Source organism: Patagioenas fasciata, chromosome 4 (genome assembly GCF_037038585.1).
Source record: "Patagioenas fasciata isolate bPatFas1 chromosome 4, bPatFas1.hap1, whole genome shotgun sequence".
Lineage (NCBI taxonomy): Eukaryota > Metazoa > Chordata > Aves > Columbiformes > Columbidae > Patagioenas > Patagioenas fasciata.
The window spans coordinates 32,199,664-32,222,625 of NC_092523.1; the positions used below are offsets into that span (position 1 = coordinate 32,199,664).

Here is a 22,962-nt window from a genome sequence, read left to right on the forward strand (position 1 = left end):
ATCCTTGTACACCAGTGCAGGTCTCCTGTGACTTTTTGCATGAGTTCCTGCACGAGGGAATGAACCATTCTTGACCTTGGAGTAACCAGTCAGACATGATTAAAGAAAGTTCTTGGATGTCAGAGGTTATAGGTCATCCCCAAATTCATACAAGAAAAAGCCTCAAATACTCTGAATATGTTCCAGACCTATTTTCTTCCATCTCAAAGATCCTTCTTGCCTAGTTTCCATAAGCAAATGGATTGAATGTTTTAAAAAATGTGACAGAGAACATAATGTTCCTGGAGCACTAATCTGACTCCAGAAGCCAAAAATAAAAGTGAATTTAAAAAAATATCAAATATAGCAGGTTTTGATGTTGCATTTCTTATGACGAACCTCCTCAAACAATATATTTTAAATGGATTGGGAAGAGCAGAGGCCTGGAAAGAGAATTGTCTCTGAGTAAAAAGGTGTATGTCTAGACAGCTGGAACTGTGCCTGCACATTTATTTTTGCAAAAGCAATTAAAGCTGTCCACTTTGGAAACAGATTCAGATTTCAGGCTCTGCAGTATACAAGCAACAGTCCTACACATAAGAAGAAAGTATTTTTTTCATAATCTCTACAATTCACCATTTAAGTCACTCCTAAATGGAAACTAAATCTAATTTTGCCACGGAAACATGTCTCCCCCACTGTAATCAACTCTCAGATAACATTGATCAGACCAGGAGTTCTCACACAAAATAGCACAAAATCTAAGTTCCATGCATGTCAGTGGCTTTTGAGAAAAGCTCTTCTTCTATGAAGAAAATTAAAGAGTAGAATTGCTCAAAGTCAAATGCCCACAAGAATTTTAGGTTAGGGCTTAAGCAAACTCAGCCTGATCCTGCAGACTGCATGCTCATCAGCAGCTGGGACATGAGATGCAGATCCATAGCGTATCTCTGGGTTTAGCTTTTTTCAAAAGGAATCCAAGCTCTGACAGGTTCATGATGGGAAGCAAAGCAAAGCACAGCACACAGGATGCTCTGCAGTTGCTTCAAAAACGCATCCCAATCTAAACTAAAACTTTTATTACTGTAGGCACACATTTAGAAGCCTCTAAAAACTTCCTTTGGTACACAACTAAGAAGTTACTTCAAAACAAAAACTCATCGAAGTTCTTCAAAGAGTCATTTCCTTCAAAAGTTAACCCCAGATAGCTGTATCATATGCTTTAGACAAAGCTACTATGCAAATGCATATTTTCCACATAAGCCTACAGTTCAAGTGTGAAAAGACACAGATTGATGCCACAGTAAGAATCCATCCTGATTTCCCAATAGATAGTCCCTATCTTCTTACTAAATCCAGAGACAACCAAAGTTAAAACACATCACCATCATCTAATGCATAATGGCACTAAAATAAATTACTAATGGGGTTTGGATGCCTCAGTAGCAAATTGTAAGCAACACTCTTGCAACCCAGGTCAGTAGGAATGAAACAACTGGAAACACATTAAGAGAATTCTGCTCTGAAAGTGGAACTGGTCAGGGAGCAGTGAATTGGAGCATCTTGTAAGTATGTGGAAGCAACCTCTCCTGCCTAAACAAAACAGCACACAGAACTGAACTGACTAAATACAGACATTCCAGGAAAGATTTTGCAACAAAACCACCAGTCTGTTATGTAAGAAAACATTTCTTAGGCCTTTATTTACAAAAGCTTTAAAAACAAATACCCTCTGTTATGCAAATCATTGGTTGTTTAAAAAGGACCAACCACCCAGTTACATCATCGTAACTCAATGAAAAAAGGTGTTTGATTTTTCGTTTTTAAGTACAAGATAAAACAGAATAATTTGGCGAACATTTGGAGATTTCTCTACTATTGATTTCCGTGTCAAACACACACGCGCGCACACACAGGCACCGTGTTGCACATTCCATCATTTCAGGCTAGTATTTAGCTATTCAATACCAAAAATCCTTCCTGCACAACTGCTCTGTACACATGCTATGCAGAGTTAACAACATACTTTAGGGTCCTTTAAAACAATATATCTAAAATATATTGCTAAGATATACTCAAAAATAAACTAGCATTACACTCCTCAGGTAACTTTATTAGCTATAAGTTATTTATATTTTGTTGTCTTACAACAAATATCTGTAACATCTGTCTTTGTAGCAACTACAAAAAAGCATGATTTAATTGTCCTTCTAATTTAATAATTCAATTAAATAGTATTTTTGCAGATCTTTGGGTTTTACCTTCAACTAAACCGACTTTCAAAAATCATCAAATCAAGTACGTAATAAATATGACTTCATAAAAAATATTTGAGGTGTACATTACTAGAATAAAAGCTAGGAAGTTAATCAAGGGTAGTGTGCCATTACAAAACTCCTACTATTCCAATATCCTTCAACTCTCAGCTTAATGGCAAAAACACTAAAGTCATAGCTGTTCTTTTCCTGAAGGGTGTAAAGCAGTTTTTTCAAGCTTCTTTCCCCCACCACAGAGTGGTTTTAAAGCAGCAGGCCAACCAGCAGTTGATGTGTGCAGGACGTGTCTGAAGATGACTGAACACTAATAAAATAACAGCAGTTACTATGATTTCAGTAGCTTGTTTTGCTTGAACAAACAGAGGTTATGCGACAAATAAGTGTTCTATGGGTTGAGATACCAAGGAAATATAGTGTGAAGCTGCTGAACTTGGCAGATGATTGTTTTCTAGCTGAGGGCAAAAGAAAAAACTTCAAATAAAACAGAGGATCTGAGTCAGAGTCACTCTCTAAAGTGCAAATTTGATGGTCCACGATCTTGAATAGCTAAAACACCTGCATACTAGAAGGAACAGAGATGAATGGGGAAGTTAGTTACAATCAGTGCCAGTTAATTTGGAGAAGGGAGGGGAAAGAGACAAAAACCTCTAAGATCATTATAGGTATGTGTACCAAACTATTCATTATGATTTAGCTTTCCCCTTCTCTCTGCCACACTGATCCTATACATGCTTACAAATGGGCTAGTTACAAGGCCAAAATGTAATCCAGAAAATTTTACATATCAATATTAAGATCAAAATCTGTGATAGGAACAGTCAAGTTTAGTACATACAAAGGCAGAAAAGAAAGTGCGCTGAGAAAGGAGGAAAAAACAGCCTTATTGTCCGATGGATTTGACCAGAGATAAAACCTATATACAAGCACGTGAAGGTCAAAAAGACGGCCTTTCATTTCATGTCATGACTGTTTGTTGGCTTCTTCTTCATATGCGTTTCCTGTGCCATTTTGTACATAAGATGACCCCGAACCAAGGCCATATAAGTGGCCACAATATTTAGCATCATCAATGTGATCTTCAAAAAACATCTAAAGAGTTAAAAGAAAGACACAAATTATTACAAAAACAATACTCAGCTTAAATAGAACTATAGAAAGGCTTTAAAATGTTACTCTTTAGTATAATATATCAAATCCCAAGGTGCAAAAGATTATATAATTAACATAATACAATCTCAGCATATTATCAAAATGCACTATATGACATGATTCTTTAACGTAAATCTGCCAAGGAATACTGTCAGTCTTCCTGCACACTTTTCCTGATGAAACGGCCACCTGCAATGTTTTGATAATTTTATGTTATCAGTTATCACTCCTTTGCAAGTGCAAAGATACTTCTCCAGCTGATTTCTGTGAAGTTTCTCAGAACAGGCATATGCTCAGCATCCATCATCGGTGCCTGTACTCCACCTACTCCTGAGCGTGGGGGTTTTCATCATACCCTGTCTTGGAACAGAGGTTTGTCCTCATTTATAATACAAGGGTCTGGCGGTGGGGAGGGGAGAATGTTTGAGCACAAAACACATTATAGAGTTTAGAGAAACGCAGAAAGATGCATTTCTAGCTGGCTCCTCACAGTGTGGGACTTCATTTAAAAAAGAAACAGCAAAATTAAAATAAATTTTGTACTAAGACTGCATTTATACCTTACAAGTCTTTATTCCAAACAGAACCTTTCAGTGGAAGACATACGAAACCCCATGATAAGACGGGGAAAGACGGGGAAAGACGGGGAAAGACGGGGAAAGACGGGGAAAGACGGGGAAAGACGGGGAAAGACGGGGAAAGACGGGGAAAGACGGGGAAAGACGGGGAAAGACGGGGAAAGACGGGGAAAGACGGGGAAAGACGGGGAAAGACGGGGAAAGACGGGGAAAGACGGGGAAAGACGGGGAAAGACGGGGAAAGACGGGGAAAGACGGGGAAAGACGGGGAAAGACGGGGAAAGACGGGGAAAGACGGGGAAAGACGGGGAAAGACGGGGAAAGACGGGGAAAGACGGGGAAAGACGGGGAAAGACGGGGAAAGACGGGGAAAGACGGGGAAAGACGGGGAAAGACGGGGAAAGACGGGGAAAGACGGGGAAAGACGGGGAAAGACGCTAAAAACTTCACAGCAACCCTGGCCATTCTTGTGGTTGACATTTTGAGTAATCAACATCAGAAATCCAAGGCAGCCAGAAGCATGCAGGAGCAGGGTGCAGGACTGCACACAGGCTGAAAACTTCTCCCTTTAATCTTTGCTCTTAGCAGCAGAGTCTGGATGGAAAGTTCTGTACTGCAGGAACTGAAGACCTCAACTAAAGGTTTTAAAGCCCACAGCAGTTCTTAAAGAAACAAAAAGATAGAAACACCCCAAACCAGCAGCTCTACTGTTGTAGCATCAGTATTTGAGTATTTCTGATTAAAAACAAAACAAAAAACACACAAAAAAACCCCACATAGTAACTTTTTTGGCTGGTACTCAAAATCCCAGCAAGTTGCAACTCTTTCACAGCAATTAGTAACACACTAGCTACACATTCCTCTAGGAAACTAACTTGAAAGGCAGTATTTTTAGGCATGACTGTAATACACTTCCCTTTTCCCTTTATTTGCTTTGGATTTTGTTTCAAAGGGAAGAGTGAGGTTAACACTTCCAGGTAGGCGGCAGTTGGCCACACTGGGCTGGGATCACACAGGAAACCTGATCCTCTCTATTGCACCCATAGCCCGTGACCTGCTTGACCACTGTGACAGTTCAGCGGGGGCAGAACAGAGTGTTACGATGAGCAAAACAGGTCCAATAACAGAATTTATTTTTCACCTGCCATGTCTCCAGTATATGTCTGAAACTTGTCATTTTATCCTTCATACAAAAGGCTGGATTGTAGAAGGCAGACCTTCAGCATACAATACTAAACCTTATTAAAAGATGAGGTTTGCTACTGCCATCTGTTTTGACATGGTAAATGACACTGAACTGCTGGCAGAATGCCGTGTTCAGATGCACTGGCATTTGACCAGTGCAACTGGCTTTCCAGAAGAGGCCTCTTCAACATTTGTTTGTCCTGCTAATGACAATCCTAATATCTTCCTATTGTACTCAGACAAGCAGCAAGGATATGTGAAGCTTGTAAGACCCAATTTTCGTTGGTCAATTAATTCAAATGCAGCAATGTATAATCTTTCAGAACTGCAGCTAATCTGTGCTTTCCCCAATGGTGAGGAACAAATGCATAGACATTTTCCACAGCCGCCTGAAAGTCATTATTTAATATACCTGTGGCCTGCAAGTTTAGCTAGCAGTGGCTAGTTCAGATACTCTTTCCCTCCCCAGGTCTATCACAAGCAGCAGCACACACCAGCCAGGTATTACACTGAGCAGAAGCTCCCAAAAAATTGGCTTGAGTATGGTCACTGAGAAAGGAGTCTGGCTCCAGCTGCTTGTAACTCACTGCAGCAGCCACCTAAAAATAGGTACCCTGCAAAACAGGGGAAAAAAAACAAACAACAACAAAAAAAACCCCCACAACAAAAAAGCCAGGCACAGGCTGGAAACACAAAGCAAAACTCACAGAAGCGAAGCAGGGAATCAATAGGGCTGATTCACACGCTAAGGAAAATACAGGTGGTCTTATTTTTGTCAAGAAATAGTGACCTCTGGAACCCGTCAGAGACCTCCTTAAAATACTGCAGACTTATCAGAATCAGCAATTCCATCTGACTATCAGAGCACGTTACTATCATTGAAATAAAACCAAGGTGTCCACCTACTTCTCTCATTTTGAAAAAGGCCATTCCTGTGAGTAGAGAATCAGATCCTGCCTGATGCTGTGGTCCTATCCTTTCTAGCTCTAGCTGCTCAGCCACTTCTTGTAATCCACCCTGAAAAACAAAACATTTTTGTTAACTGCTGAAAAAAAATCAGAAAACTGAACAGCTATCTTTGGGAAAATCTGTTAAACAAGTCATACAACCTCAGGTATATTTTAACATTTGCACCGTAGCTGAAGCAGTCATTATACTGGATAAATACACACCCAGAGAATCAAACTTTCAGTATCAATAGCAGCATTAAAATTCTGTGTCCGTATTGTTTAAATAATCAGTATCTGTGACCAACAAAACTACTATTCCTTCACAATTCAGCTTCTCCAGTAACTGGATGTCATTATATAACAGAACAATTCCTTCAAGATATCAAAAGGACTGGCTCTGCTGAAAAACAAAACCAGGCGTTCTTGTACTCCTTCTATTTGAACGAAAGTTTAAAAGGTAAAAACATCGTTCTACAAACACAAGAATTCAAGTGCTTACAATGCAGTGCTCATACACCTCCACATGTTAAAGTATCTAGGCTTCCTTTGAAACAGACCTTTTTCTTTCCACTTACCTTTCCACAATTAAGGTTTTTTTTCCACTTCCCTTCACAAAAACTGAGAGTATCCTTAAGTATCTAGAATACTACAGGTAGCCCAGGAAAATGTTACAAAGCAGGCATTTAAAAGAGAGGTGGTGAAGTCAGAAAAGGAAGAAAGTGTCCACTCAATCTCCGTAAGCCATTCAACCCCACTTTAAAATTTGTTTCATCAGCTGCCATAACAGGATATGATAAAAATTAAAAACCAAATAAATCTATAATCTTGCAAGTAGTTTTCCAAGATACTAAAATCCAATGGTACAGTCAGCTTTTCTGTCAGAGATGTATATTTAATAGTCACACGTGATGAAAACTACTTCTTAAAAAAGTATATAAACATTCCACATACAAAAAGGGAACTACCTGACCCAGTAATTGCTTTGAATGTCGATATGCGGTTTAAAAGGACAGATTCTGAAGCTGTAGCCATCACCCCAAAGCTGCAAATCCGTCTGCTCTTAAAGGTAAAACTCCAGCTTTGAAGCAAGTTTTCTATCCAATAAGCTTATGTGAAAAGTTATCCCCTTAACTGCAGAGTGGCTAAATAAGCCTACTTTTGGTGCTGCCCAAAACAGTAATAACCACTATGTGTGGAAGCAAACCTGTCAGAGGTTGGTTTGGCGTTACATAGAGAACACAGATCAGTTGAAGGATAGACATGTTACACTGTACTTGAAATCTTTCAATGCTGTAAGCTACACAGCACATGTTTTTGTACATTTTTTTAATCATTAAGCCATAAAGCTACTGGAAGTAGACTAAAGCACATGCATAATCTGTAACACCTAGAAAGATCAAACAAAGACAAAATACTTAGTGCTGCCGTAAGCTTTGCAAGGCAAGAATGTTGCACAGCGGCCATGCTTTTAAAGACACACAGACTAGTATTCGAGTTCAACTTTCCTCGCCCACTTAACCTGTTTCAAGTATAGGAAGGGAAGCAAGAAGAGGCCAAAGCATAACAGTCAAAGTTACAACTCACAGAGCAAGAAAAATAAAGCCTGACCTGAAAATCAGATAAAACATTATGAAGATTCCTGTGAAACGCACAGCAATAGGTTTAGGTGCAGGTTTTTGTTTTGTTTAAAGAGATGAAAGCTTCAGTAATAACATCCCCACGTAACACCTACAAACCAACATGAAAACCTAGTACTAGTAAGGCTAGTTTTATTTTAGCTTGAGTAGCAAGAATACAGTTTACAGAAGTTTATGATAAGAGTAAGTCTATACACTATAAAATTAAGCACTGAAGATACTTTCTGTATGTGCTTGGATACATTAGAACACTGCAAACATGCTGTTATTTAACTCACACTCAAAAACATGCTGAGGTTTGGCAGGCATAGGAAAAAAGTGCATCTCGGACACAAGCATTTTCTCTGCTAACTCCAACACAGAGCTGTTAGAATTAGCAACAGCAGGTGGGTCCAAACCCTTCCAGGGCACCATATTCTACTCCTAAAGTCTCTGCTTCCTCAAGCTGTGGTGAATCAGCAGCGTCTCATCATCAGGGTCTGCTAGCTGTAAGACCATCTACTCTAGCTTCAATTAACTTTTAAGAGGAAACACTCAAAAATAAAAATCAGTCATTTTTACGCAGCAGCTGCAAACTCTGGAATGTAGGCTTACTAATTCAAAATTTACAGTAACAGCCACCTACAGAAGAATGCTTTGAAAATAGTGCTTTTAATGGTATATATTTATTTGTAAATATATCACACACCACTTTTGCATAGAACTTCTTATTCTATAAATGCAATAATCACAGAATAAAATTTGCCTGTCTCTGAAAATTAATAGACTATTGAGATTCTCTTTCAGGCAAGACTTTTGCACTCTAGATAAGAACATTTTACTCTTGGAGGTGAACAACAAATTCTTCCTAAATTTTCAGAACATTGGTCTTCCAAGAAAAAGGCCACAGAATTATTTGCATAACCACACAACCATACTCAACAGCTAATCCAGTTCAAACTCTCATTTCATGGCACTGGTACCAGAGTTGATTGTTTTGTACAAACCTCTATATTAAAAGCAAGTTTCCAACAAGGTCTATAAATATACATTATTCAGAATTGTTGTTACTATCAAAAGGTTTGGAATTGTGTACACAGAGAGAGTTTTAGAGAACAAGCAAGAGTTTAACCTATGCTACATTAACACCTCAAGTTAGCTCCCAATCTGCATGCCAGTAAAGTATATTCATGTCCATTTAACTTGAGTAATGTACTGTAAATTCACAGACTACTTATTTCCACAAAAAGAGCATCAAACAGCTTCCCCATCCTGAAGCATATTTCTCTTCTCAGTGCCAAAAACTTTTTTTATATGTGTGGGGGCAGGGAATGCAGGACTTATAGCAAGTCAATGACTTTCATATGAAAAATAACTTAGACAAATCAATAAAGGACAACTGCACAGCAGTTCAGTTTACTGCAATTTAATAGAGATTGAAAGTGACAGACATTAGGAGACAGCATATGCATGTTTAGAGTCACAGAACTGAATATTTACCAATTTGTTTCAGACAACTTCTCTCAGTACAAGTCACCATCATTTCATTGTTGGTGAATTTGGAGGGGTAGGGTAGTCCACCTCCCTTTCCCTACTGTCATCTCCAGTCTGCAGGATAAGCGACAGGATCAAGATCTACTGCAGGAAAGTTGACCTACATATTCAGTTCTGAAAAAAACCAACCCCTTGTTCTTAAGGTTTGCTGAAGTAAGACCTACAAAGTTTTTTCTTGTCTTCCAAAAAACATCAGCATCTTTAAACAATGTAGGTTACACACAACTATGTCTTAATGAAATGACAGTAAATACAATCTCCCTCACCCCAAGCCCACTAGGAATGTCACATCTGAAATGGTGACACAGAACATCACTCTGTCACCTTTCCTACATCACTAAAGATGGATTGTACATTCTGTTCTCGCTAAGTGTGTCACCACCACTAAGACACTGGATGCTTTACTTTGCTTCACCAAGAGTAAGAAAGTGAGGGCAGCTTTTATTTGAGGTTCCCCTCTGCCCCTCTTTTAAGGCTCCTGAAGTTTATGAATATTTCATTTCTTCTTCTGGACTTCATGAAGGAAAACTGTTGCTAAGATGTTTTCTTATACTCAGTAAGTCATTAATTTCCTCAGATGAGCAATGCACCTCATTTCAGCAGCAGTCCAGGCTCTCACAGTTCTTTGGCAATAAAGCTGTTGACAATCCCTGTAGCACCTTTCTTTCACTTCCTGTCTTCCCCTTTGCATACTTAGTTCCAGTTTCCATTCATTCTCCAGTCCAATAAAGTATCACAATCTTATGCCTGATAGAGTAAGCCAATCAGTAACCCCACCGGCTTGACAGGAGAGCTTAGTTTCTAACACTGCATGTCACACACTGTCCCTGAACATAGACTGTTGTTTCTCTTTCCTTATGGGGCCATCTGAAACGTTCTTCACTCCATTGCCCTTCCCAAGATGCTTCCACAGCATCATCGTTGCAATTCCCTTTGCCAAGATGACTGCAGTCCTTTAGCAGACTGTACAATGAGGAAATAAGAGTATATGAAACCCATCAATTCTAAGGGCTCAAGAAGCAACGGATCAATTCCAAACATGGATTTATTGTCTGTCAACAAAGACTGGGGACTATAAATAGAGTATCAAAGAACTATTTTTAACCACTAAGCAGTTATTTTTAAACAAACAAACCAACCCTATGTACACTCCTGCATGCCTCTGTCAATAGCCTTTAATATTAATTATACAAACATTGAGACAACAAGGCTGTTTAATAGGTATTATGGAAGTAAAATCAGAAAACAAAAATACAGAAAATAAGTATTTTTAGCAGGAAGTACTCTCTCTCTCCAAACCCAAAATTTTTTCTGAACCATTAACAGATTACTTACCTTCAGATTTTTGCAACTCTTCATGAGATATTTTACATCATAGATGACAGGGAAAAACAAACGTAGTATCTCAAAGAAGTCCAGCTCTTCTTCGGGTAAATTAGAATTTGTCAGGATTTTGATTAGATAGCCAAAGTCATATCCACTGCAAATTAATAACAAACATAATATAAGGAATAACTTAGAAGCATTCTTCTCATTTCCCGTATCAAAAGTTTATTACACATGGACAGGACATTTTGCTTAATTTCAATGCAACTGACTCTTACAAAAGACTAAGCCTCAGTGTAAATGGCCCCACTGCAACTTTCAGGGAAGACATTTCAATTTAGTCTCAATAAGGCCAAGTGAAGAAGCAAAACCAGATCTGCCTAGAGGAGCTTCTCCAAATCCCGAAACAAGGTTGTGCTGCTGGGGTTTCATCTGAAAACAAGAACTTAAACTAAAAAGACTCCTAGCTGGTTCCTTTGACAGAGACTGGAGTTTCTCACTACAAACTGAGTGAGACAGAGATACCTGTACAGTTCTTCAGTTCCAAAGGATTCCCGGGTTTCCAGAGTTGAACACCTGTTTATGCCCAAAGGCAAGTTTCACCCTCAGCAATGAAGAAGAGCAGACTGTCTTCCAACTTTCCCAATTAAACCAGCACACAGACAATTGAAAACTTCAACATTTTGGATACTACTACCCCTTTTGGAAGCAAGGACAGAGTAAGCTGAAAAATCACTTGTGTGTGCATGTAAGTCAGCAGAAGGCAGTAAGGTAACTGAGCAGTACAGGTTTGGTAAAAGTAACTGAGGTATTGTATGTAATTGCATGTCTAGTGGAAAGAAGAATCACAGAATGTTAGGGATTGGAAGGGACCTCAAAAGATCACCTAGTCCAATCCCCCTGCCAGAGCAGGAACACCTAGATGAAGTTACACAGGAAGGTGTCCAGGCAGGTCTTGAATGCCTCCAGATTAGGAGACTCCACAACCTCCCTGGGCAGCCTGTTCCAGTGTTCTGTCACCCTCACTGAGAAGAAGTTTCTTCTCAAATTTAAGTGGAACCTTTGGTGTTCCAGTTTGTACCCATTAGCCCTTGTCCTATCATTGGTTGTCACCGAGAAGAGCCTGGCTCCATCCTCATGACACTCACCCTTTATATATTTGTAAACATTAATGAGGTCACCCCTCAGTCTCCTCCAAGCCAAAGAGACCCAGTGCCCTCAGCCTTTCCTCATAAGGGAGGTGCTCCACTCCCTTAATCATCTTTGTTGCCCTGCCCTGGACTCTCTCCAGCAGTTCCCTGTCCTTCTTGAACTGAGGGGCCCAGAACTGGACACAATATTCCAGATGTGGTCGCACCAGGGCAGAGTAGAGGGGAAGGAGAACCTATCTGGATCTATAACCACCCCACTTCTAATACACCCCGGGATGCCATTGGCCTTCCTGGCCACAAGGGCCCAGTGCTGGCTCATGGTCATCCTGCTGTCCACCAGGACCCCCAGGTCCCTTTCCCCTACACTGCTCTCTAATAGGCCATTCCCCAACTTATACTGGAACCTGGGATTGTTCCTACCCAGATGCAAGACTTCACACTTTCCCTTGTTATATTTCACTAAATTTTTCCCTTCCCAACTCTGCAGCCTGTCCAAGTCTCACTGGATGGCAGCACAGCCTTCTGGCGTGTCAGCCACTCCTCCCAGCTTCATGTCATCAGCAAACTTGCTGATGGTACACTCTATTCCCTCATCCTTCTCAGTACCTTGATTGAAGAAAGAGGATATAGCAAAGAGGTTTGGCAGTAAAAGGGGAAATCGTGTACTTTTACAAAGAGCTATGAGAGGAAACAAAAGGTTTAAAGCATAAGACAGACAGATGTCAGGTATTAAGCAGGACTGAACATCACAACAAAAAGCAGTGATGACTAGTTGTCCTTTTCCCTAGGAAAGCAGATTATTTGATCCATTCTGATCCCTTGTACTTGCAGGATTGCTCATACACGTACACACTGGACTAGATGGAGAAATGACATGTTATCTGCTTTGTTACTAAGTCTGCACTGAACGAAATCAGTTCCTAGACTTCACTGATGTGCAATTTTAAAGGTGTCTGTACTAACAAAGAAGAGGAGAACAGACAGCAGGGCTGCCTCTGTTGAAGGCTAAATCAGTTTTGCTGCTTAAAGAACCTTAGCTTATAGCTGAGAGACAATTCAAGTGAACAAGCGGCCACCACAGATTCCAAATCCCCAGTTTAAGACTTTGTGTTTGTTCTTGGTTACATGAGGATGACACTCAAAACCAAGAATTTTGCAACTTGATAAACATTGACTTAGATCTCTAACTGAGAGATGAGCAATACAGAAGATATATCAGTTAAAAGTACTGTACTGCTGATCCCGTGGATATTTAGCATCCACAAAGACTAATGACTTCTAACGCAGTCTCAAGGCTTCACATACATACTCAATGTAAAGAGGCTTGCTTTTTGTACCTTTTGTATATTATGGGGTTTTCTACATCATCTTTTTCTTATGCATTTCTAGACAGAGAGTAGAAAATCTTGAACATACTAGGAATGAATGGACCGTTTGCTGAAAGTCCATTAATACAAGATATACAAAAGGTATAGACTATTGCAGCTCTCCTGTGGGGGTTTCCAGTGCTCTTGACAGGAAATTCATGTTGAACGAATCGTGTGCTGCATGTGGTGCTTTGAAGCTGTGCTGGCAGCACTCCAACCTCCACAGCAGCAGCCACTGGCCAGGGAGCAAAGGAGCCAAAGATAAAGAAGGATTTCAGCTGAGTCTTACAAAGTAAAAACCTGTAGTATACTTAGCAAAACAGTAGCTAGGAAGCTTCATTTTATTAGATCACCTATGAGGAAGAAAAAAAAAAGTTTTAAAACACAGTGGGGAAGGCTTTATGAGCATAAAGCCCTCTACAGAAGAGAAAATAAAAAAGCCACATTAGCAAAAAAAGCTGTTCAGAAAAATGCAAAAAAGACTGTTCAGGATTAAGGAGCCTTATTCCTCTACAGATTAGTGATCTTATTAACTCACTGAATTACTGACATCTGCCATCCTTGTGGCTCAAATGTAACAGCCAGATAAAAACTTGTAAAGTGAAGAAAACTGTATTTGCTCCTCTCTTCCTCAAAATAAGTCTGTTTGTAACTCCCCTCTTCTTCAAAAAAAATATTATGCATGACTGAATTTCTAGAACACAGATGCTCTTGAACACTTCCAATTTCTATTAAGAAGGAAGTACTGTAAGAAAAGTCAAGATTTATTTACTATTTGTATTGAGAAGGAGCAGGTTATAATAATCTGCAATTTCAATTAAGAATTTTAATTATATATTATTTTTTCCACTGGAAATTCTAGCAGATTCTTTCATTCTAGGATCCTCATGAAGAAAAAGGGAACAGGATATCTGACCAGTGGATTTAAGCAGCATGATCACCCTTCCATTGCATGACAGCATTCAGCCCAATACTTGGTCCTGGATCCTAAGCATAGGTTAGTTTTAGTCAACTCAGTCAAATGATTTCACAGATTCCTTAAGTTCCAGCTGCTTACTCTTAGTCCCACTGTGCTTCTAGCAGTCATCACAAACCACACTTTACTAATCACAATGCAATATCAAGACACTTTATATAATCTTTTTAGCATACTTTGCAGGGATAACATGCTCCAGTGACCCAAGCTCACACAGACATAAGAACCATCACTCCAATTCAAGACTAAGATATATATATTTCAAAAATTTTTGAGTGGCAACAGCTGAATGCTAACAGAAGGTTAAGAAAGTCCTCAGTGAGCAATGATGCAATTACTTGCTCATTAAAAATAAATTTTCTTCTAATCCTCCAACAGGCAATTAGTGGTTGGTTTATACCCTAAAGCACACAACCTTCCTTTCCTTAAAAAGCTTTCACCATTTCTAATATAATCACCTGAAGTTACTAAATGCAGTTAGCCACAATCCCTGGAGCTATACAGCAACATAAGCACTCTTACAATCTTTTTTCTTTTCTTCACCAAACATAGGCTGTAGACAACAAGACCACAGAAAAGATCAAATATGCTTTTCTTTCTTTCTCTTACTGTCCAGAAAGAATTCAGATAGCCAATTAACAATGAACTCCACTCAAACACCAACAGTCTCTGAAATAAACCAAAACCTGACAGAGAAAAAAGCTGAGAAAGCTTTACTTTGTGTTCTAACTGGCTAATAGAAACGAGCCAACAGATTAAATTTTACTAAAATAAGTTACACACAATGATTACTGAAATACAATAGCTTGGAATTTTCCAGCTTCCCCAAAACATCTGGGTTAGGAGGCATGATTGCACAGAGCCCCCAGAGATAGATTGAGGACGTTGCACACAGGTGGACACTTAAAGCTTCAGCAGATCACTCAGCTGAACATTCACAAAAACAGTGTTTGAGCTGTTCTGTTTCACAGCTTGTTAAACTGCCAAGCACCCACATCTCCCTTGACTGACAAGAATCAGAAATTCAGGGCTTCCCCCTCCTCTCTCATCAACTCAAATACACTGTAACACACACACACACATGCAAGATTTGATGGAGTTGCTTATGAAGTTGCAGTATACAAGAATCAGTGGCAGTGCAAATGTTTCTTCACTCGTGCCTGGCAGAACTGGAGATGCACACAGATTTTCCAACAGGTCAGAGTGCCAAGGCAGCTAAATCAAATGCAGAGATAAAAGTCACATAAAGAAAACTCTGAGAAGCTAAGAGCTCAGAAATAAACTATGAGAGAGTTAAAGGAAATCAAAGAATGAAACAAAACAAAACATAACCTCACACTCTGAGAAAGGAGTAATTCCCCTCTGCCCACTTCCAAAGACACTCAGATTTTGAGGGTTAGTAGTAATTAAAGCATTTTAAGGAAAAAGAAGCAACAGCATAGTCAGCAGCTATCAAGCACAGCTTTCTCAGTAGTCAAAGAACTACTGCATGGAGAGCCTAAACGAACAAATATTCAACCGAGCTGTCCCCCATTTGAGTTTCCACTGACGGAACATAATCACAACCAACCTAAGATATATTTAGAAACAGTTGTTTACTCTTCTTTGTGGCACATTTTATGTGACCCCTGTTCATTTATAGCTTTGTGCAATCTTAGCTTCCTCAGAACTTCACCCACTTCACCAGAGTTTTGTGCTCAAGATAACATCAACACACTCTGTGAAGCACAAAAGCCTTTAAACACCCTCTGACTCAAGTAGAGTTGTGGATAACCAGTGTTTGACAAGTATGTGCTGGAATAGCTGTCTTCAGAGGATTTCTAAAGACATTTTCAGTGAAGTACACAACAGAAACTCATTTTAGCGCAGATGAAATGAAACTTTAGTAGAGACATTCCAAAAAACCTTCATAACCTGCACCAGTACAAATGGCATTATTGCATGTAGTCTGCATTACATGTTGACCAGCATATTAGTCACGAAGTTAGAAGGCAGTATCGGAAAAACACCATTTCATAGCTGCTTCTACAAGACAGTGTCTGTTGATGCACTAGTTACATGCATAATATGCCTCCCCTCCCCTTCTCCTGAACTACACAAGTTTTTCTACTGTAGTCAAGTGTAAATCACAAATATGCACATAAGGGCCCATAATAATGGGCATAAGAGGCTGAAAGAAATTTAATACACTAGTTCAGTCTTTGCAGTTACGTTGACACAGTTCATGGCATTCTTATTCCAGTATTTTTCCCAAAGGTGCTACTCTAGTAGCAAGATTACTTCGGAGTCATATTGTGAGTCGAGAGTTGCAAGTGGAAGATGTAGGCAGATTAGGTGACAAGTGTAATCAGAGAGGATCCTCAAATTTTATTTTTTTTTTAATTGTCTTTTCTCCCCCACTACTGTTTTTTGGAAAGACAGTCTAACACTTGCTTTCTACAAAGCAAGTCAAAATTACGAATTCTGCAACAGGTTGTTATATGTACCTTTCTACTACTGTTTTACATTCCTTGCTGAAGAAATCCTTAATTTTTAAGGCGTAATCCTTCTATAATTTGATGTGCCTTTCTTTCCTCCAACCTCCCCTCCAAGATTTAATACTTACACATAAATAAGTCAAAGTTTTTCTGTTTGGTGTGTTTTTGTTTTTTGTTTTTTTTTTTTTCCTTTGTTTTGTGTGTGTTTTTTTTTTTTTTTTTGGGGGGGGGGGTGGGTTTTTTTTGTTGTTGTTGTTTTCTTCTCTAATTTCATCATTTACATATTACCACCAACATAGCACGTGATAAATAAAAATAAAGCTGTAAAGAAGCTACTAGTCTCAGCTAAAACATTTGCTCTACCTTTTTTGACTTGCTTAGTAGCCAGCATTTAAGATGTCAGTTCAGTGGCATTACACCACAATAAGCCTATAAAGCCCCCATTGCTTGCAAAAAGTGCAAATTATCTCTGGCATGTAGTTGACTATACAATGAGTATAGCATAAATTTTAAAGTGTTAAATCTTATTAACACCAGAATATCTTCCATATCTTGACAGAGTCATAAAGATTTAGCATTCACATTTCTATTTCATTTGTAAGATGAGTTCCTGCTACGGCATAAATAGTAAAATATATTGATTACTGCAGCTAGAAACAAGGTTCATCAGGGTTCTCCTTCCAAGATGAGTAATCCTTAGCTCCCAAAGAGATTTAAAACAAATTTAAGAGTGCTTTATAAAGCTCCTCACTGATAATTCTACAGCCTTTCCCATAGGCCAAACAACATTAGCTAACGAATTGCTTAGGAATAGTTTGCTTTTACACTATTGTTACGATTATTACTTGCATGCGTGATTTCAAAAGATAACAATGCCACCTGCTGGCTTAGGAGTTTCATTTTTTTTTTCTGGTTTACAGTTTTCTGGTTACAGTGTATGCACTAAAAATAAAACACCAGCACCACCCTGTACACTCTGTTCTTCTGAAAAAGAATGGCACTATAGATATTACAGCAGAAATAGTTTTTTAAATCTTACTGACAAGATGTGTGCTATATATACACCATAAGATGTATACCACTTAACACAAGATATGAAATTCAAGGTCTAGAAGCCAATAAACAAAATCAAAAACTCAAATACTTCACTGCAGAATTTACCTGTGAAAGGAAAGCCACTTGACTCCTTCACACAGTACAACTCCTGATGTCATAAGCAGTTCTGCAAAGTACTGTGTCTCAATTCCTTCTTCCTCATGCTTTTTAAACTGGATACCAGATGTCGTCAACAGTTCAATGGAGTCCTGAGCATACATATCTTCTCTAAAAAGAGAGAGGAAGCAAGCTTTCAAAACCTACAAACCTCAGCGATCAAAACCCTAGTAAAGTGGGGTTTTTTTTATTCATTAACAAACGTAACTTTGTTTGGTGTTAATTACTATTTCTCATAGCTTTTGTCAACCTTCACTAGCATTTCATCATTCTCAGTACCTCCATTCACGCCTCCTTCAAAAAAAACCTAGTTCCTGCTGCTCTTCTAATTATCTAGAACTCCCCCTCTTGCAAATCTACAGAGGAAAGTTAATGTATGAATACAAATATATTACAAATAAGATTAATTACTTAAACTGTGACAGAATAGTTGAAGCACTAATATCTGTTACATTATCGAATTAATAACAGCAGACTCCAGATCGTAGCCCTGCTGTAAGTTCTGTACATAATATTTGCCACACACTTCTTGAGATTTAAGCTTATGTAAACATTTAGACATATGCTTATCAAAACTTCCTACTCACTGCAACTGAAAACACATGCTCCAACTAGTCGATCCTTAAAAATCAGATAAGCAACCATTTTCTTTCTATATGACCAACTTCAAGTTGTCTTTAAGAGCCATATTTTGAACATAAAATGTAATGGGAGAGGAAAAAAAAAAATCCATGCCTTGCCTGAACCCCTTTTATCCCTGTGTTTATTCTCTTTACTGCTAAAATTTCATAAAATCATAAGTATTTTCTCATTAAATAGATAGGGCTTTTTTTTCTGAAGTAGAATATACATCACCATAACAAAGACGTAGAATAGTCAGCTGAAAATAAAAATCAAATGTGGCTCTAATTAGTGTATTCTTATTACTGTCCACAACATAGTGTTCTACAAAGTGCCTTCAATGTACAGTTTTCAATTTTCAACCAAAACACAAAAAATAAAAGACAACCAATATATCAAACGTGACTGGCTAGATTCAGTCATAGCCTTATATTCCTTATTCCTAATAGCACGTCATCATTCATCAGAACATACAGATACAACACATCTTGAGAATGGATCTTTTTTCCTTCTTCCCACACAGCTGCTCATTAGTACTCGAGCTTTAAGGCATCAATTTGCCAACACCTGTCCATTTCCATAACACATTAAAGAACACATCCAAAACAAACATGCCCATTTTGCAAAAAGTTTTAATCCTAGCTTGTTGCTCTGCACTAATCAGGTGGATAGTTACCTCAGAGAAATATTTATGCTCTTTAAAAGCACACTGTAACAAGATCTGGCTGGAACCACACACAAAAAAATTACCTTCTAGGAACAGCCAACAGCTGTTTTGCTTTAGGAGCAGAACACTTGGCACAGTGCCACTTCCCAAAAGGAAGTTTAGAAACAGACAAAAATAAGTCCTTTCTCCACTCCTATAGGAAAAAAATATTTGCGTTTCATGCAACACTTACTTAGCTCACTTTATTGTATAAAAATTCCCCCCCAGCGAACTATTAACAAGTTAGCTAAGTGACTACCTAGATCTTGGCTTACTAAGCTGTCTTATCTATGCAACATCTGGCACAAATGGACGGAAAACTACTTTTGTTTTCAGCTGTTTGACGTTAAGTAGACTACGAAGCTCAGAAAATGAATAAACGTAACACAGGTTCTTCTCGGATCACAGTTTGGAAGTTATTAACTCATTCCTCCTCATCTTTCTCCCATACTTAGCAGGATTAGTCTATTCTTCTATAAAGACAATGGATAACTTCCACCCTGCACTTACATGGCTGGCTAAGTTTGGAGATACCAAAACATAAAATCTGCACTTCTTCTGCTTTCATCAGGTGCTTCAAACTAAAAAGAGCATGTCACTCCTCAGACTAAACTGATTAGTGACAAGCCACAGCACTGTTTGTTTAGAAAAGATCATGAAAGACAGCAGCAGTTTTCTCTTTGTAAGAACCCTGATTACTTTGAAAATAAGTCTTTATCTGCAGAAAAAAGGTCTTTTCTCCAGACCTTCCTTGTGAGCTGCAGTTCTAATTCACATAAAGTCTTCCAGTTATCAGCTTGTAACACAACTGAAAAAAAACCCCAAACACAACAACAATACAACCAAAACAAAAATGAACAAAAAAACCCCCACAAAACAAACCCATAAAAACCCCAAACAAAACACACCATAAAAAGCAAACCCACAAACAACACCCCTCCCTCCCCCCCCCCCCAAAACCACCCCACACCAAAACAAACAAACCAATCAACCCCACAAGCCTTCAACACGTGTAAGTTTGATAAGTGTTCGCACCAATACTCAATTCAGGCCATAGAAGAGCCTATCAAACCAATTATATTTACTTCAAGAAAAAAATTCAGGAGGCTAGTCACCTTATCAGCTACCCGCTAAAGATATAATTAGAACTCCACATTAAGTATCCTATCACACTGGAAAAGAAAGTACATAATACAATTCCAACAGATAATAAAAATTGGCATGCTTTTTAACCAACACTTTATACGAGATAATGCAGAACAAAAAGCTCCACAGGAGTTACACTCTAAAATCAGTAATCCTTTTCAACTTCCTATAAAAAAATTCAAATACAGTACCTTAATACAATAAGTTGCTTTTGAAGCACAAGAAAAGCTGCTACAGTACTAAAAAGACGACAGAATTTTATCTACAACATTATCTAGAACCTGTTGTGAGCATTTTAACCAGAATAATATTTTTTAAAGAGGACAGAGCGCAATTGCTTTAGACTTTATGATAGCATCTGTCCTACTTCTCTCTTAGTCACTTTGGTAACTTTACAATTTTTTCTTCATGTTCGTATTCTCCATTAAAAATTTGCAAAGAAACAACATGAGACTTTTCACTTAACTAGTAAGAGTTAAACTAAGTTTAGATAAAAGCACTTTGAAATGCTATGTATGAAAATGCAGGGCTAACTCTTGCAATAAGCATAAATGCATCTTTTTAGAAATTTTGTTGGAATTACTTAGCATTTTTGACCAAATTACCAACAGTAAGACAGACCGCACAGAAGTGAGGGAAAAAAGCACACGTCTGGCCAACAACAGTTTTCCTCACTGTAAAGCATCTATAGTATTCCCATCACACACACAAAAAGACTTGCTGTTACAACTTTCACAACATATAATACATTTTCAATAACAGTAAGTCAGCAACATACATTCATTAGTACAGCTATTTAACACTTACGTTAAATTAAATTTAAAATTAAATTGCCAAGTTGAAGTTCCTGGAGGGTATTCTCCTTGCTCATTCATAAACGTCAGTCCTAGTTGAATTATTTTTAGCAAGTCTACATTGCAGCGTAGTAACTGGTATTGATAGTCTGCATTGCTTCTGAATTCTCCAATAGGCCTTGCAACTACTCCTGGAAATTCTGTATCCTGTAAGAACAGAATTAAAACTTCAACAAAAGGCATCCAGAAAAAGTTTACATTGCTCATTCTTCAAAAAACATATTTCAAGCATCTAACAGTTTCATAACTGAAGAGTACTCTAAGTTTAGCTTTTAAAAGGTAATAGATTAGGATCCTAATGTTTGTACACTATTAATTCAACATTAAGAATCCATTATGCTTTCAATGAAAATGGACGAACAATTTTATAGCTTCAACTTACTGACAAGTCATGTTTTTTGCAGTAACTTGCTAGATAAAGATCAAGTGCCCACTTACCATAGCTACATAGTTATACTTCCGTATAACCTGACGAATTTTTTTCATCTCTTCATCCAAGTTACAAGCCCAAACTTCACAGATTCTTTGGCTATGGTCTACAGTAGCTGCTGGCATAGTGGGGTGTTTTAGAGACCATACATCAAAAGCTACACTTGACCGAGGAGCAGTTTCATAAAGATGACTTCAATTACTTATACTTTTAAACCTAAAAGACAAAGAAAGTATGAAGTGTAAACTTTTATTCTTCACGTATCTGAAAAAAATGCTTAAACACCAGGATCAAGCTTTATTCTTCAGAATTCCATAAAAGAAGCACAACATAGCCACCAAAATCATGTGAATTTCAGCTATTCGAGTTTAGATTACTATTCAAAACTAAAACCCCATGATTCTGTTCGTAACTTTCTTGCACAAAGCCAGAGAAAGCGAGTACGGACACTAGTTCGACAACAGATGTGGTAATTCAGGGTTATTCCTCCATGGATTAGAAGCTACATTCCTGGGGATCCCACGGCTACGTCCAACACGAAACGAAGCGGTAAAGTGACTCTGAGCCTTACGCCAAACCCGGGGACACTGCGGCCGACAGAGAGCCGTCCAGGCAGGCAGTCTCCCTCGGCAGGAGAAGTTTCTTCAGCTCGTACGGGCCGCGGTAAGCGGATGAGCGGCGCGAAGGGACTAAAGCGCGGTCCGACAGGCTCGGACCCGCGCCCCGGCTGGGTTTCCAGGCGCCCTCTTACCCGTACCAGGCCCTAGAAGCAGCCCAAGAAGCCGCGGAGCCCACCCGGCGAGCAGCACCCCTCGGCGGGTGCGATCGGGAAGGGGCCGCCGCGGTTATCCCCCAACTGGCCGGCCCAGCGCAGGGCGCTCCCGAGCCCGCCTCCGGTGGCAGCCGCGCAGCCCGCGAAAACTGCACCCACTGCCAGCAGCCGTCAGGCTTGCCGTTAAGGTCTCGGGGCCGCCAAGGGGCTACCGCGGGCCCGAGAGGGGCACAGCAAGACCGAGGGGAGAGGCTCTGGGCTGGCTCCCTCCCTCCCCCCGCCCGGCTCGCCGCGGCCGCGCCCCCGCCCCTCGCTCACTCTGTCGGTCGGTCGGTCGGTCGCTCACTCACGCTGCCGGGCGGGCCGGGCCGGGGAGGGCCGCGGCGGGTCTGGCGAGGTCCCGCGGCGGCCCCGACGCCCCAGAACCGCCAGTCGCCGCACGAGACGCAGGAAGCGCTGCCCCCGCCGCACAAAGCCATTACATCATCGCCGCGCGCTGCGGCCTTTCCCCCCTCACCTCTGACCGACGGCGGGGGCACCAATCGCCGGCCGGGCCGCCCCTCCTTCGCCCCGCCCCGTCTGCTCTCGGCCGAGCGCGCCGCTCCTTCCTTCGCTCTCCCACGGCACACGTCACGGG

At 39.7% G+C, this 22,962-nt stretch overlaps 1 protein-coding gene across 3 annotated transcripts; it reads right to left on the minus strand.

Moving 5' to 3' along the window:
* Window positions 1-1,652: 1,652 nt before the first annotated feature.
* CNOT7 (CCR4-NOT transcription complex subunit 7) lies at window positions 1,653-22,925 on the minus strand. Of its 3 annotated transcripts, none has more exons than XM_065837601.2 (7): window positions 22,843-22,925; window positions 21,562-21,769; window positions 21,077-21,270; window positions 17,746-17,907; window positions 10,623-10,767; window positions 6,074-6,184; window positions 1,653-3,344 (listed from the first exon to the last, which is right to left on the minus strand). In XM_065837601.2, exons 2-7 carry the CDS (start codon window positions 21,676-21,678, stop codon window positions 3,216-3,218), a joined length of 858 nt encoding a protein of 285 aa, XP_065693673.1. In that variant the 5' UTR covers window positions 21,679-21,769; window positions 22,843-22,925; the 3' UTR covers window positions 1,653-3,215. The 3 variants fall into 3 exon arrangements, with proteins under 3 accessions (XP_065693673.1, XP_065693671.1, XP_065693672.1); XM_065837599.2 differs by lacking the exon at window positions 22,843-22,925 and adding an exon at window positions 22,644-22,809; XM_065837600.2 differs by lacking the exon at window positions 22,843-22,925 and adding an exon at window positions 22,676-22,808.
* Window positions 22,926-22,962: the final 37 nt, after the last annotated feature.